Source organism: Cyprinus carpio, chromosome A23 (genome assembly GCF_018340385.1).
Source record: "Cyprinus carpio isolate SPL01 chromosome A23, ASM1834038v1, whole genome shotgun sequence".
Classification (NCBI taxonomy): domain Eukaryota; kingdom Metazoa; phylum Chordata; class Actinopteri; order Cypriniformes; family Cyprinidae; genus Cyprinus; species Cyprinus carpio.
Window position 1 is genome coordinate 7,794,864 of NC_056594.1, and position 14,504 is coordinate 7,809,367.

At 36.6% G+C, this 14,504-nt stretch overlaps 1 protein-coding gene across 1 annotated transcript in view; it reads left to right on the forward strand.

Moving 5' to 3' along the window:
* The window catches only part of LOC109091227 (plexin-B1-like), a 67,168-nt gene that overhangs the window by 25,850 nt on the left and 26,814 nt on the right, over positions 1-14,504 (forward strand). Inside the window, exons 2-3 of the mRNA XM_042712870.1 lie at positions 11,389-11,468; positions 13,095-14,193. Coding sequence (XP_042568804.1) covers positions 11,455-11,468; positions 13,095-14,193 — 1,113 coding nt within the window. The 5' untranslated portion in view covers positions 11,389-11,454. The remainder of the gene's footprint in view (positions 1-11,388; positions 11,469-13,094; positions 14,194-14,504) is intronic.

Genomic DNA, 14,504 nt, shown 5'->3' on the forward strand with positions numbered 1-14,504 from the left:
TTTCTTTTCCCTCCCCTTCTTTCTTTCAGTGGAAATTGTAAAGAATCTTCAAACAACTCTTTTGGATACAATGACTGCTCATAATCATTGTTGCCATAATAAACAGAACAATAAGATATATATTATATTATATAATTAATATTATTTATTTATACTATATAAATAGTTATTTGTGAGATTATCAGTGAGTAGTAATGCAATAATTATCTTATTTCATTCAATATTATTAAATTATTTTAATGTAAATATTCAATTATTAATAAAATATTATTTATTAGTTATGAAATATTATGCAAACACAATTTATTATGTAAGTAGTTGTTTGTAAGATTATCAGAGAGTAGTAATGTCATTATAATGTAATTGTTACATAAAATATTTTATTATTAATTTAAATGTTTATAATATCAGTTTTGAAAATATTATTTATTAATTAAATGGTTATTTTGTAAAAAACAAAAAACAAAAAAAAACAAAAAAAAACAATAATTATGTGTATTATCTAAATAGTAATTTGGTTTAATTTGATAATTTTTATTATTGATTAAATGAATTTATTATTTTAAGAAATATTGTTTAAATATTGTATATAAATAGTATATAAATAGTTAATTGTAAGATTATCATTGAGTAGTAAAATAATAATTATTGTATGTAATATAAGATTATTTAAAGCTGCAGTCCGTAACTTTGTACTTTTTTGGACTAAAAAAATTATCTAATTTTGGAGCAAGTACATAACCAATCAGTGTTCAAACCTATCTCCTATCTCAAATCTACAGAAAATAATGCTAATACACACTAAATACACAGTCACGCAATGTTGATGTTGTTAAAATTAACAATTTGAGAACAAAGTACAACTTTAATCATTTGCACGGTTTGACGTGATCTGAGCCAACTTTGCGATTGTTAGATTTAATCAGCACTGGAAGCCCAATTGTTTGTAAAACTTTTTTTTTTTTTTTCAGTTGGTCAGAACAAAACTGGTAGACATGTTACTTGGTTGTTTAGATTACTTTTTCTGGTGAAACTTCTTATTTTGGACATACTTCCAAGACGTAGTATTTGTAAGTCTGAAGTAGGGATCCACCGATATGCATTTTTCAGGGCCGATGCCGATACCGATTATTACAGATCAAGGAGACCGATAACCGATATTTTGAACCGATATGTGTCTAGTGTAAAAATGAAAATTAATGTCAAAATTAAGAATAAAAAGGCCTCTGAGAAAGACTCTCTTTAAATTATTTTAACACATCTTTAATTCTGAGAACTGTTCATAATAACAACATTAATATTAATAATAACAACAAACATAAAAAGTGCTGGGAGCATCCATCAGCAGCATCCTGTAAACTAAGTAAAACTTAAAGCAAATTTAAACAGCAACAAATGAACAAATAATGGAAAATAAATCTATAGTGTGTGTGTTATATATGTATATATGTGTGTGTGTGTGTGTGTGGTGTGTGTGTGTTGTGTGTGTGTGTGTGTATATTTAGCATTTTATTTGCAACCCAGAATTGCATTAAAATCACACACAACCCATATTGTAGTAGTGTTTTTTTTTTTTTTTTTAGACTGTTTTATCACGGCGATACAAAACTAGGAAGTATACAGGACAGCGTCATCCAGAAACGTGCAATGTGAGATTATTGACAATTTACGTTATTAGCATAGGGTTATTAGCAGGGTGCGATTTGTGAAATAAACAGAGGGGGGGATGCTTTTGAAAAATTTTATGAAATGTTTTTAATACGACGGAAATTGTATTTAGTGTGATCTCAGTTTAATAAAAACATTGTAAGCCTACGTTAGGCCTATTAATTGTAATGATTTAATGTCCACGGTTATTCAAACAACAAATTACATCGAGAAAGCGAGCAAAGAACATAGCGGAGCTTTTTGAAAACTCCGAATCAGTTAAACCATTGCATCGCAAAATGATTCACTGTTTCGATGCGCTTCAATCGGATCGCGTATCGCGAATCATTTGATTCAGATCTGGACGTCACGAGCGGGTTTGCATGATGTTTTTATCCCCACCGGGGATAAAAGTTTATTCAGCAGAGGCAGGGCTGCATAGACCAGAAGGGGGGAAATCCCCCCATCCCCCCCGGCAAATCGCACCCTGGTTATTAGTCAAATGAGAGAGCGCGGCCGCGGAGATAACTAAATCAGGAATAGGGAGCTCGCGTCAGGGCGTCAGGGCGTCAGAGCTCGCGCTTGATGCCCTTTCAGCTCTTCAGAATTGCATAATGGTAATTCTGAATCGGTATGATAAATTATTTTGCAATCATGTTAGAATAAAGCAATATTTCTCTAAATATGCAAAAAAATTTTGACTAAGTGCCCTAACGGAACGGACGCTTATCAGTGAAGCTATGTGAACAACACAAAAAAAAAACCCCGCAGCAGATGTGAGTGAATTCATTCGTGTTGATAATCTATTCACAATATAACGTTAAGTTGGCCGAATGGTGAGAGACGTAGGTTTTAGTTTCACTATCTCAGCACTGATGTGATGATCCGTTAAAGCATATCACTGCAATGACGGACATTGACCGGGAATTCACAGTATAATAACTGAACGGGGCTTGTCATCATAAATCGATTATATTTAGGTGTTTTGCAACTTCAGTGTAGTGATTTATTGCAACTTCAGGAACGTTTACTGCATTCTTACCTTCGAGAGATAACTTATTGATGTGTGATGATTGATCACTGAAGCAGCTCCTGTGCTTTCGGTGTGAGAGCGGAACATTTTCCAGCCGCGCCAGCCGTATTGATTGGCCAGGCTCGTGGACTCCCAACAAATCAGACGGACGATGGGCGGGGCTTAGTCTAGTCCACAGAGCAGTGCGCTCTGACTGAGGTGGCTGGATCCGTGCCCGATCGCGCATTTCAAAATAAAATGGTTTTTATCGGCCAAAATCGGTTTTGAAAATGGCCGATGCCGATAACAATAAAAATGCTTAATATCGGCGCCGATAATCGGCCACGCCGATAATCGGTCGACCCCTAGTCTGAAGTACATTGAATATCCACACTGGTGCTGGTAACTGACAGCCCACACATACACCTGAAAACATAAGATTCATCCGCACTGAGGAGCCGTGCCGATGCACAACCCACCTAAAGAAAATAATTCCGCCAATAACTGCAGTTGCAGGTTTCACACAGAGATGGTGACAAAAAGGCAAAAAATTACGGACTGCAGCTTTAATTATTAAAATATTGTATTATTAAATGATAAACTTTTATTAAATATTATTATTTATTTATATATAATCACATAATAATTAACAGTATGTTTCTTTACACAAAGCTATTGGTTTGTTATGGTAAAGCTATTGAAAGAGAGCCCTTGCTCTTACCATACTTCAGGAAGAATTTTTCCAATTTGATATTCACATAAGGTGAGTAAATGATGAGTAAATTCCATTTATGAATGAACTATCTTAACTCACTTTAAGGTGCTGTATGTAAGTTTTTGACTCTACTAAAGCATAAATTGTCTCTGTTTTGGTTTGTGAAACCCACCCACCACCACTGCCAGTTTACCCAATGGTATTTTGGCACCCTGTGTTGCAAGTTGACCGGAAAACACAGCGTATATCGTATTTCATTTTATTCATTGTCAAGTGCGGTCGTTCCTGTTGGTGTCATCAATCTGGCAACCTGCGTGTTCGTCAAGTCTGAGGAGGAAGGGCCGGGTGAAAAAAACCCTCTCCATTATTTTGAATTTGGACTGCAATACCTAGTTCAGCCACTCTGTGTCAATCCTACATACAGCACCTTGAAGTTAATAATTCAAAAGTAATTGAAAGCATGTTAGTAAACGGTGACTTGATTCTCCTGACCCTTCATTGACCTCAGCTTGACACCAGCCTACGACGCCACAATTGAGCCCCAGTCACATCTGGGTCACTCAGACACTCCTTTGCTTGTTCCATCACTGTACGATTCATCAAAGCAGCCAACAGAAAGCATCTGGAGTTTGCTATAACGCCTGAGAGTGTGTTAAATAATGGAAGCCTGCCTCAGGACTTCCCCCGATAAACAAGCGTCCTAACGGGCCACGTGAGCCCTCTTTTCATCTGAATGTAGGATAGGGCTCCTAAAGTGATCTGTTCACCCTCGCCTGCAGGTGTTTGGCTCATCCCCCACCCCGGTTTTATTTTATACCGTTCAGCTGAAGCTGTGGGATTTATTTTCTGGTCTGTCAGTCAAGACAAAGGCTAGTTTTCTCAGAGGGGGGGTGGACATCCACCCCACTGAAAAATGTTATGATGGGGGAAACCCATGAAAAATTCATGACAAACAGTCATATTACGAAGATGCTGGGGGCCTTTAAATGCTCCTCAAACAAAGTCACTTGTATTGTGTCGGAGCGATGTTTAACATGTTAAATTTGATTTATCAGATCTGAACTCTGACTGATATCTGATACGCTGGTTTTAAAATTTTCTTGCCAAATCCTGAAATGCAAGTCAGGTTAATTGTAATTACATAAAATTTCAGTAATTAATCTTGGCTGATGTCTTCTTTTTTCCTCATTCTCAATCATTGACTCTGCTTCCTTCCTTTCTGATCGGCATCCAGTGGTTTTTTGGTGGTCTGTTTTGACAGGCTGCCATCAATTACTATCGTGGTGCTGCCCAGCACTCAGTGCTTTGCCACACTACACCAGCATTCAGATCAGCAGTTTTGCTTCTGCATTATTGATCACTTGAGAAGGACGTGATCCAAATTTCCATATATCTGCTAGCACAAAACATGTGTACCACACTGACAATGTCAGGGTTGGAGCAAATAAAACAATTCAGAATCTTTTTTGTTAATTAAGTAAATATAAAATAAATATTAGATGAAAAACTAACTTTTTTTTGTCAACTGAAATGAAGATGAAATAAAATTTAAGTATTAGATTAAACAAAAAAATACTAGTGATATAATTAATAACTGTAAATAAAAACCATAAAATTAATATTTTTTTTTTATAAAAATTAAATTGAAAACTGAAAATATAACCATAAAAAATGTATATACATAATAAATACTACTACCATAACACTGCTTTAAATGAGAAATGTTGCTTTGGAAACTAACCGAAAAAAAGTGTAGAAGCACTAAAACTAAAAAAGTAAAAAAAAATCAAATAAAAAAATAATAATAAAAATGACAACAGCACAGCAAAATTACTGTAAAAAATTCAAAGTAAAAATGAAACACTGAAAAATATAAAAAATAATAGTTTATAAATAATATTAAAATAACACTGCATTAAAATTAGAAATGTGGCCTTAGAAACTAACTGAAATCAACCTAGTTTCCGTTAACGTAATAAAACTAACACGGAAATAAAAAAATAAAGCTGAATAGAAATATTAAAAAAAACTAATTAAAATTACGAAAGCAACATAACAAATTGCTACAACACTAAATGAAAAACTAATAAATCTAAAAATAAAAGATATAAATATTATATATATTATATAATAATATATATATATTATATATCTATATATATATATATATATATATATATATATATATATATAATATATATATATATTATATAGCTATAATAGTATATACATTTTACATAGGTTTGTAAAATAACACTGGGTTTGGGAGCTGCTTTGAAATTGTAAGCAGCTGAATTGCAGTCAAACACTTTTTAGTATTTTAGTATTTTCCTGAATATTAGCTGGTTTAATGACAGTTGACACGCTATCGCCCCTTTTAGTACGGTAACACACACACACACTTGCAATGTTTTGGCTAAGCTTTTGTGTCTTCATATGCTTACTCATGTGGAGAATATTTCTGGTTTAAGTAATCTAGCTTTACATACACACTATTGCATCATAAATTTCATCTTGAGCAAGGAGTTATTAGCATATATAAGCCCAAAAATCATGCATGGTTGCATACTATGAAAATCTATACTGTGATTTGAGACACTAATCCTAATTTAGCACATAATATGTATTTAGCATCACATATACAACTCATGTTATGAATTATATGTTAACATTTATCTCACATGTGGTTAACTGTAATTGCTTCGTGATTGGCTGTGCATTTAGTTGGGCAGTTCTTAGCTAGTAAAAGCTGCACATCTGGACCGACATTAGTGATAAAGTCCGGCTACTCGAGCCTCTGGAAAGGTCAGCAATAGTGTCTGGAATGCAGGGTATGCCGCGATGCCCCTCTACGATCAAGAGCTCTATTAATAACATGAACATGCTACTGTTTCATCCTCTTACTCTTCCTCATTTCTCTTTCAATTCTCACGCCTTCTTAGAAAAATCTGAAGTACAATTTGAGGATTGTTCGCAACACCCATTCACCATATTTTACAGACAAATCTCCTTTAGCGGGGAGGCTAACGACATCGGTTTGATATCTGAAATGACGTCTTAGACGCTGTGAATTATGTTTCAGTCCTCATTCGATGTGCTGAAAGGCAGAATTGTCCCCAGAGATGGATAAATAGCTTTCTTAATCATCCAGAGTGTCAACTTTTCATGTTCATTGTCATGCCCAATGAGGCGTGACGGCGTAACATTCTGTTAGAGGCCATAAAAATGTGGGGTCACTGCCAACCCTTCCCAGAGACACAGAGGGGTCAGTCTCCTCTCGGCGCTGCTGTGTGAGCCGTGCCTCACGGGCCTGATGTTACCCTGCCGGTCCCAGCATCTATCTGTGCCCCTGGGAACGCTTCCAAACAATACACTCCCTTCAGCCCGGGGACGATTCGGAGGGGCCGGCTCAGAGTTTTATCCTTTGATACAGGGTGAAGTGCTTGAATCCTTGCTCTCTCACTCTTTCACTTTCTCCTTCCCCCTCTTTCTCTATGACTGGTCTGTGAAGAGGAGACTCAGCATTGTATTGGCCTTAACTGTCACTGGTGTTAAATCAACACCACCTGCATGTCTGCACTAGAGAAGATTTAAAAGCAGTCGGCCTAACGAGCCTCTATTATTCAGTTTGCTGTTCGCTAACTGTGGAGGTTGAGCTCTTTTTGAGACCTTTTGTCTGTGCTGCTTTACAGGGTACAACCTAATGTTGAGAGGGTTTTTCTAAACGCTCAACCAGGACCTCTTGGAACACACCTCCAAAATCTGGTAATTGGTCAGCTTGGGGCACTTTTATTTGTTTGGTGTGGTTAATAGTAGTAGTTAATAGTTAATTCTACTGTCATTCTCTGTTAACTCGGGTGAAATTTAGTGAATTAATTGGACGTTGGTATGTCTTTATATACCGTTTGGCAGAGGCACTCACTTGATTAGCTTTAGCATGTTTTCGCTAACAAGTCTGTCATTAGTTGGCAACTTAACGTATAAACTTTTAGTTGTAGTAGTCACCTCATTTTCAGCATGTTTTGGTGCTTGAAACCTTTTCTTACAAATTTTACACATAATGAATTTCTTTATGCAGATTATGTTTTAAATGATGGACTGTGTGTTTAAAATTCATATGAGCTGACTCATATCAGTGGCCTAGAAAGAGTTTTATTCTGCTTAAGGGTGGTCTCCTCTTTGGGTGGCCACTATGTTAAGATCACATGACCAGCTGAATATGTCTCACTTCTCATGACTCTTGTGTGCCCTTACTTTTTAGTGAATTAAAGCATACAGTGTGACCAGTGGAGTCTGATTCTTTAGCTAGTGACTCTTATGATCCGGTTCTTTTTAGTGAATAATAAACATACTACATTGCCTCTTTAATAACTGGCTCATAATGTGTATTTTGATCAGGAATTGGCAATCAGACATGCCAAACAACTATTGTGAGCCATTTCTTTTTAGTGAATCATAAACATACACAGTGCAATTACTAAAAAAAGAGCCTGCTCATAATAGTCTTTTGTGCAAGAATCAGACAAAATAATGACTCATATGAGCCATTTCTTTTTAATGCATCATAAACATGCAGCATGGAGTCTAATCATCAGGAATCAGACATAAGAACGAATTACTCTTATGAGCCGGTTCTTTTTAATGATTCATTCAGTTTAACAAACCATCGTCATTCTGACTAACAGCTATGTTTTAGTAAAAATGAAACAACATACTTATTCTGCCTTGTACTAATTAATATATATATATATATATATATATATATATATATATATAATATATATATATATATATATATATATATATTATATATATAAAGATTTATTATATTTTCAGTCTTTTCACTTCCTTATTTAAACCTAGTGGTTTGAAGGATTGTGGCAAAGTATACAGATTTAAAATATCAATTAATAGGTATTTTGGGGCTCCACTATGATCCTTGAATAGAGTCTTTTAATATGTCATCAAATGATTCTTGTTCTGCATGTTGTTGATATATGAACTATTGTTACACTGAATGACATTTTAGTAGATGTAATTTTTAAACAGGGCACATTCTAATGTATAGAAAAATTAAAGCTGTATTACACTTTTATTTTGCATGAAAACCAGTTTTTGTCTCTGAGGCACATTAATTACTGAAATTATTACAGCATTTCTGTTTTCCAAATACTTCTTCCTCAAATTAAAAAGAATCATTAATGGAACCAATATAGAACAAGAAGCAGAACCAGAATTGTCACATTCCTTTTGATTCAAACCCCCCCCTTTTATCTTAAAATCTTACGATATAGAACAGGGGTCGGCAACCTTTTCGGCATGACGTGCCATTTAAAATTTTTCTGGTTAACCACTGTGCCAATGTGCCACTGCCCCCCCCCCCCGTGCGTTCTGTACATACAAATTTTTAAATTATACGATAAAAAAAAACAATAGGCCTATTTGATTTTCATGCAGATAGGGCTGGGCAATATATCGCATGTGATTGTCACGTGCATTTCGTCAGTAAAGCCGGTTCCCTGATTAGCGCTAAATCACCATCACCTGCTTTCAAATGGAGTGGCATTTAATAGACAGAAAAGTAGATCACTAACAAGCTACGCAATACCACGTTCATTATCGCAGATGAATCGCCTTCGATAATGAACGAGATATTGCGTAGCTTGTCAGTGAACTATGGCTCTGTATATTAAATGCCAGGCTGTAAACATGTTTTTTTCTGCTGTAAAGTTGGGCATTTTAACACTGGGAGTCTATGGGATTGACACCCTCTAGCGGCCAGTTGACAAATTACAGTTTAGGTCACTTCCGTGTTGGCCTGACGAAAGAGAGCGGCAGGTTGCTGCTTGGTTTAAACTGAAGCTTTGCGCTCTGCTTCTGTCAAAGGTAACCCTGCCTACTTTGATTTGATTGGCCATCTCAGTCATATTGACATTGACAAGCGCTGTTAGACCGATGAGGCTTTGATCTGAAGAGCCTAGTATGTGCAGTGGTCGTACGCGCATCCATAGACTAGCGCAAGTAATTCTCACACTTTAATAGTATTTATAGATCCTTCTGTGTGCCACTGTTGGCATGCGTGCCAAAGGTTGCCTACCCCTGATATAGAAAATATGTTTTTTAAAGTTGGTCAATTACACTCCAAATTTGCTGCATAGTCATTGCTGGTTAATCATTTATCATACAAATCATTTGTCAGCAGGAAATAGCTAGGGCTGGTTCGAATACCATTTTTTGAGCTTCGAAGCTTCGGTAGTAATCAACAGCGAATATTCGAAGCTTTGGAGGGAGGGGGCTGAACATATTCTTCTCTCTAACACAGTGTCTACACCGGACATGAGTGGTGCGGCATACAATAGAACCTGTTATGCTGTCTACACTGGATGCGGCATGCACGACTGACAAATTCCCGACAGTAAACTGCTGCTGCGTTCTATTTATGACATATAGACACAAATTTCAAATAATTTTCAATGGTTGCTTTGTCGTGTCCAGTGTAGACTTTAGCTGTTGCGGCGCAGCATAACACGACAACTGTCACGTCTGGTGACATGATGTAATAAAGACAAGAACCTCTGTGTTTCTGTCTGTCTGTTTGCATTTTTATTATGTCGAGAACCGTTCATCCAATCGACTTCACGCGTGGCGGGTGTGTTGCTGCGGACCCAAGATAGTGCAGTGTCGAATTTTGGTGCAACATGGACACGCGACACATTCAGAATTAATGAACTTTTAATAAACTACAAAACAGCGCGAGCCAGAAGCAGCGCGCCTCACGTGGGCAGGGCCTATATTCTCCGAGAACGGACACTGCACTGCACTAGTGATACAAAACACACAGGTCTGTAAAGAGCAATACTTTTAATATAGACAAATTATTATTAGGCTGGGCTACTGTACTTTTTTTTTTATGACTGCTGTATTCGCAAGTATTTTCCAAGCAAATAAAGTGCATGTTTTTATCATTTGTAAAATTATTGATTAACATGGAGGATAAAAGCAGTTAGGTTTTTTTTACACCAACAATATACTATAGGCTTACTACTTACAGAACTCAGGTGATTTTTCAAACTTTATGTGCTGTTGTGCTAGGCTAGTTTCAAATCGCATATTTGGAGCACTTGCTTTTGTCTTGTCCTCACTCAATTTAAAGTGCTCCCACACAGCTGAGGTCTTGCCATTTTTGTCTTCTCTTCCAGATGAACTGAATCATGACGTTCACTCATGGGCAATTCATATTCAAGGGCGAAATGAGTACCGTTTCACGTGTTTAGCAGGGGATGTCAGGTGTTTAAAAAAAAAAGAATATTCAAATCTCAAAATTGAAAATCGAATGCCAACCCACCGAACGAATATTCGAATAATCGAATATTCTGTTCCAGCCCTAGAAATAGCCAAACCAAATAGAGGTAACTTCTGCAGACACTTTTATCCAACGTGACTTACAATTGACTTACAAAATCGTATTCATTGACCTTCAGTCTGTTTTTGTAAGTGTCTCTATACTGTGCATTTAAACTGTGCCTATTTATTCCATGCTGACTTGGAGAAAGAGATCAGTAGTGGATGAGTGAATGTGGGAAATGAACAAAAGGTGCTCCACTTGGGGTAATGGAGAATCAGGGGTGATGCTGAGCCATAACACAAGTAATCAAATCACATTATTTCACTTTTTATCTTATTGATTGTTTAGGTCAGCTTGAATTGCCTCAAGAAAGCGGAGACTGCTACCCTATAATGGCCTCTTATTAATCACATCTAATTCATATAAAACATCATCAACAGTTTTCCTCCTCAGAGTACAGGATCTCTGCCAATCTGCTACTGCAGAGCAATGCATTAGGACTTCGATGGTGACTTAGGGCCTGTATCATCCAATTTCCTGTCAGGGAAGGATTGCTCAGCTCAACAGCTGTGTCTCCCATGAGCCACAGTGGCATTAATCCTCCTCTCTTCAGATTGCTCAATGCCGCTCTGTGTGAGAGCTAATCGGCATGTTTTTCTATCCTCACAGACTGTCTCCACAGGCATGTGCTATGCCACTGGATAACCAAGAGGACAGCAGCCTCCCGAACATTATATGTCTGACAAATGGTATGTATGCTATTTTCCCATTGTATTTATTCAATATGTCTGTTTTTACAGGCCTTGTATGAAGATTGCTGTCTTGTGTCCAAATGATAATTCATTTTTGTAGCAGACCACTTAATTCTATACATGTATTCACTTATGAATATGTGGTATGATCATGTTTTGTACATATAAAATGATAATACTTGGTATTATTTTAAGTACCTTTTTATTGTTACTTAAAGCACTATACCATGGTAATTTATGTATTTGGGACATGTGCAAAAACAGTAATATTTTGTAAATGTGCTATGGTAAGACAATGTTTTTTATTTATTTAATTTTTTTTTTTTTTTTGTCCATTTTCCATGATAATACCACATTTTTGGAAATGTATTCTTTTTAAATCAATTTTCTAGTTTATTTAAATATGTATTTAAATACCACTTACAAAAACATGGTACATATTTTAGATTATATTACCATAATACAAAACAAAACAAAAATACTATAATATGTTTTTGTTGTTATTGTTATTTTGTACATTTACACTTACAATATTTTCTTTATATTTAAATAATACATTATTATTTGATAATAGTTTAGAGTACCATTCAAATGAATATGAATGATTTAAAATTAATATTTTGAATGAATATGGTATAATTCAGAGTATCATTCAGCTCTGTGTTGAGGTTGACTGATTGAAAAAAAAAATTCAGCAACCATAGTATAGTTCATTGTTTAATATTCAATAGTAATATTTATATTTATATACTTCACTTAAAAAGTACAGTACATTTTCATGGTACAGTACTTATTTTTTTAATAAAGTTCAGCACTATTTTTCTTGGAGTGTTATGTTTGCTTTCATTCAGTATCCATTTTAAAAACTATCAGTTGATTAATGGGTTATCGTACAGTGTGGTCCAACCTAGCTATCGGTAAAATTCTCTATCAACCTCTACTTCTGTGGTATCAGAATGCATTAGTATTTCAGTTTGATGCATCTCTGTACCATGATACCACCACAGTACATTTGTTGATTTATTTATTTATTTGTTTGTTTATACAACATATTCCTTTGCTTTGTACATGACAGGCCTGACAATTATTCTTAATTTTAATAATAATAATAGCCTAATTCCTTAAATTTAATTATTCTTAACTAGTGGTCAACCACACTGTTTTTTTGTTTTTGCCGATGCCAGTATCTTGGAAAGCAGGGGGACCGATATAAAGCCGATATAAAGCCGAAATAATTTTATTAATATTTAAGAAATTTTAAATCATTTGATAATGGATTAAAAAATAAATGTGTAAAATAAACATACTTTAGATGACAAATAATTTTTTACAGATAAATAAATATTTAATAAAAATATAATTTAAAAGGAAGTAAGCACTGTAACCAACAGGGCACTCAGTATTCTGGGAAGTTTGTGTGCATTGGGAATCATATTTTTCAAATAAAGCCAGGGTAACACTCATTTGACATGAATATGACTATGGGCAAATGCATAAAGCGCAGCATAATTTGAAATCATGAATTTAAAGTTTAAAGCATTTAATTTCTAACATGTCATTGACTAACTATACTGTGTTTGAGCTGATTCCTTTGTAATACTGACTCATGACACATGCAATCAGTGTTTTTGCAGTGCAGTGTGGGATGGCCCTCATCTTGACCCTGCTTCAGTCCCTCATCCTGGGTGTTCTGGGGGTCCACAGCAGTTACCATCGCTTTTCCTCCAATGACACGGTCTTCCAGCACCTGGCATTGCACCCTGACCCCAGCATAGGTACAGTCTATGTTGGGGCTCGGGACCATCTGTTCCAGCTTGCTGGCCTTGATGGCCTCCGTCTTGAAGTGGATGAGAGAACCGGCCCCGTGAGAGACAGCAAGGACTGCCTGCCTCCGGTTACCCTGGAGAACTGCCCTCAGGCTGGGCTCGTTAACAATCACAACAAGCTTCTGTTAGTTGATCCATATTACCTCCAGCTTATCACCTGTGGCAGCGTACACCAGGGCACCTGCCAGAAACGCAGCCTAGCCAATGTGAACGAAGTCCTCTTCTCTGCCGAGAGGCCTGTTGATACGCAGTATGTGGCAGCTAACGACCCTACGGTGTCAACGGTTGGGCTTGTGGTGCGACCACAAGACAAGGATCCTGTCCTTTATGTGGGACGAGGCTACACCAGCAGTCACCCGCCAGTCTCCACTCGACAACTTTCGACAGAACCGGTGTTTTCCTACGAGGAAACCGCTAAGCTCGCTGTAGCCGGGCGCCTCTCGGAGTACGATCACAATTTTGTCGCAACCTTTGCGCGACGCAATCACGTCTACTTTTTATTCTACAGGCGTGACCTGAAAGCTGCATCAAGGGAATATCGTACATACGTGGCACGGGTGTGTTTGGACGATCAGGCATATTACTCCTACGTTGAGGTTCCGCTAATGTGTCACTCGGGCTCAACAGGAAGGAACTACAATTTCCTCCAGGGGGCGCAGGTGGGCGGTGAGGAATCTGGAGGCTCGCAGGTTTTGATGGGAGTCTTTTCAACGGCAGTTAGTGCTGTTAATGGACCCAGTGAGGAGTCTGCATTGTGTGTTTATTCTCTGGATGAAGTGGACCGCAGTATTGATGCTACACGAGACCTGTGCTACACGCAATACGGGGAGAAAGATGGCAACAAGGTGGCATACATTGAGTATGACGTTAAATCCAACTGTGCCAATCTGCCCACGGTGAGTACCCATCTGTAGTTATGAAATAAGCCTTAGCAAGACAAAGGAGTCAGGCATTTCATTCCAAAACTGTTATTCCAAAATGTAATTAATTTCCACCACAGAATTCTGTTAAATGCTATATGTCTTTTGAAATATGGTAGAAATTACACAATTTTCCAAAAAGTGAAAAAGAAAAAATTATAGAGTTCTTCTGTGATGTGATGCTTTTGGACATTGCTAGTAGACTAACTACTGAGAGTGTGAAAAGTGTGTTTTATTGTGTCACACCACTTTGTTGCACTGTATACCTATGGCTGTGTAATATGGTG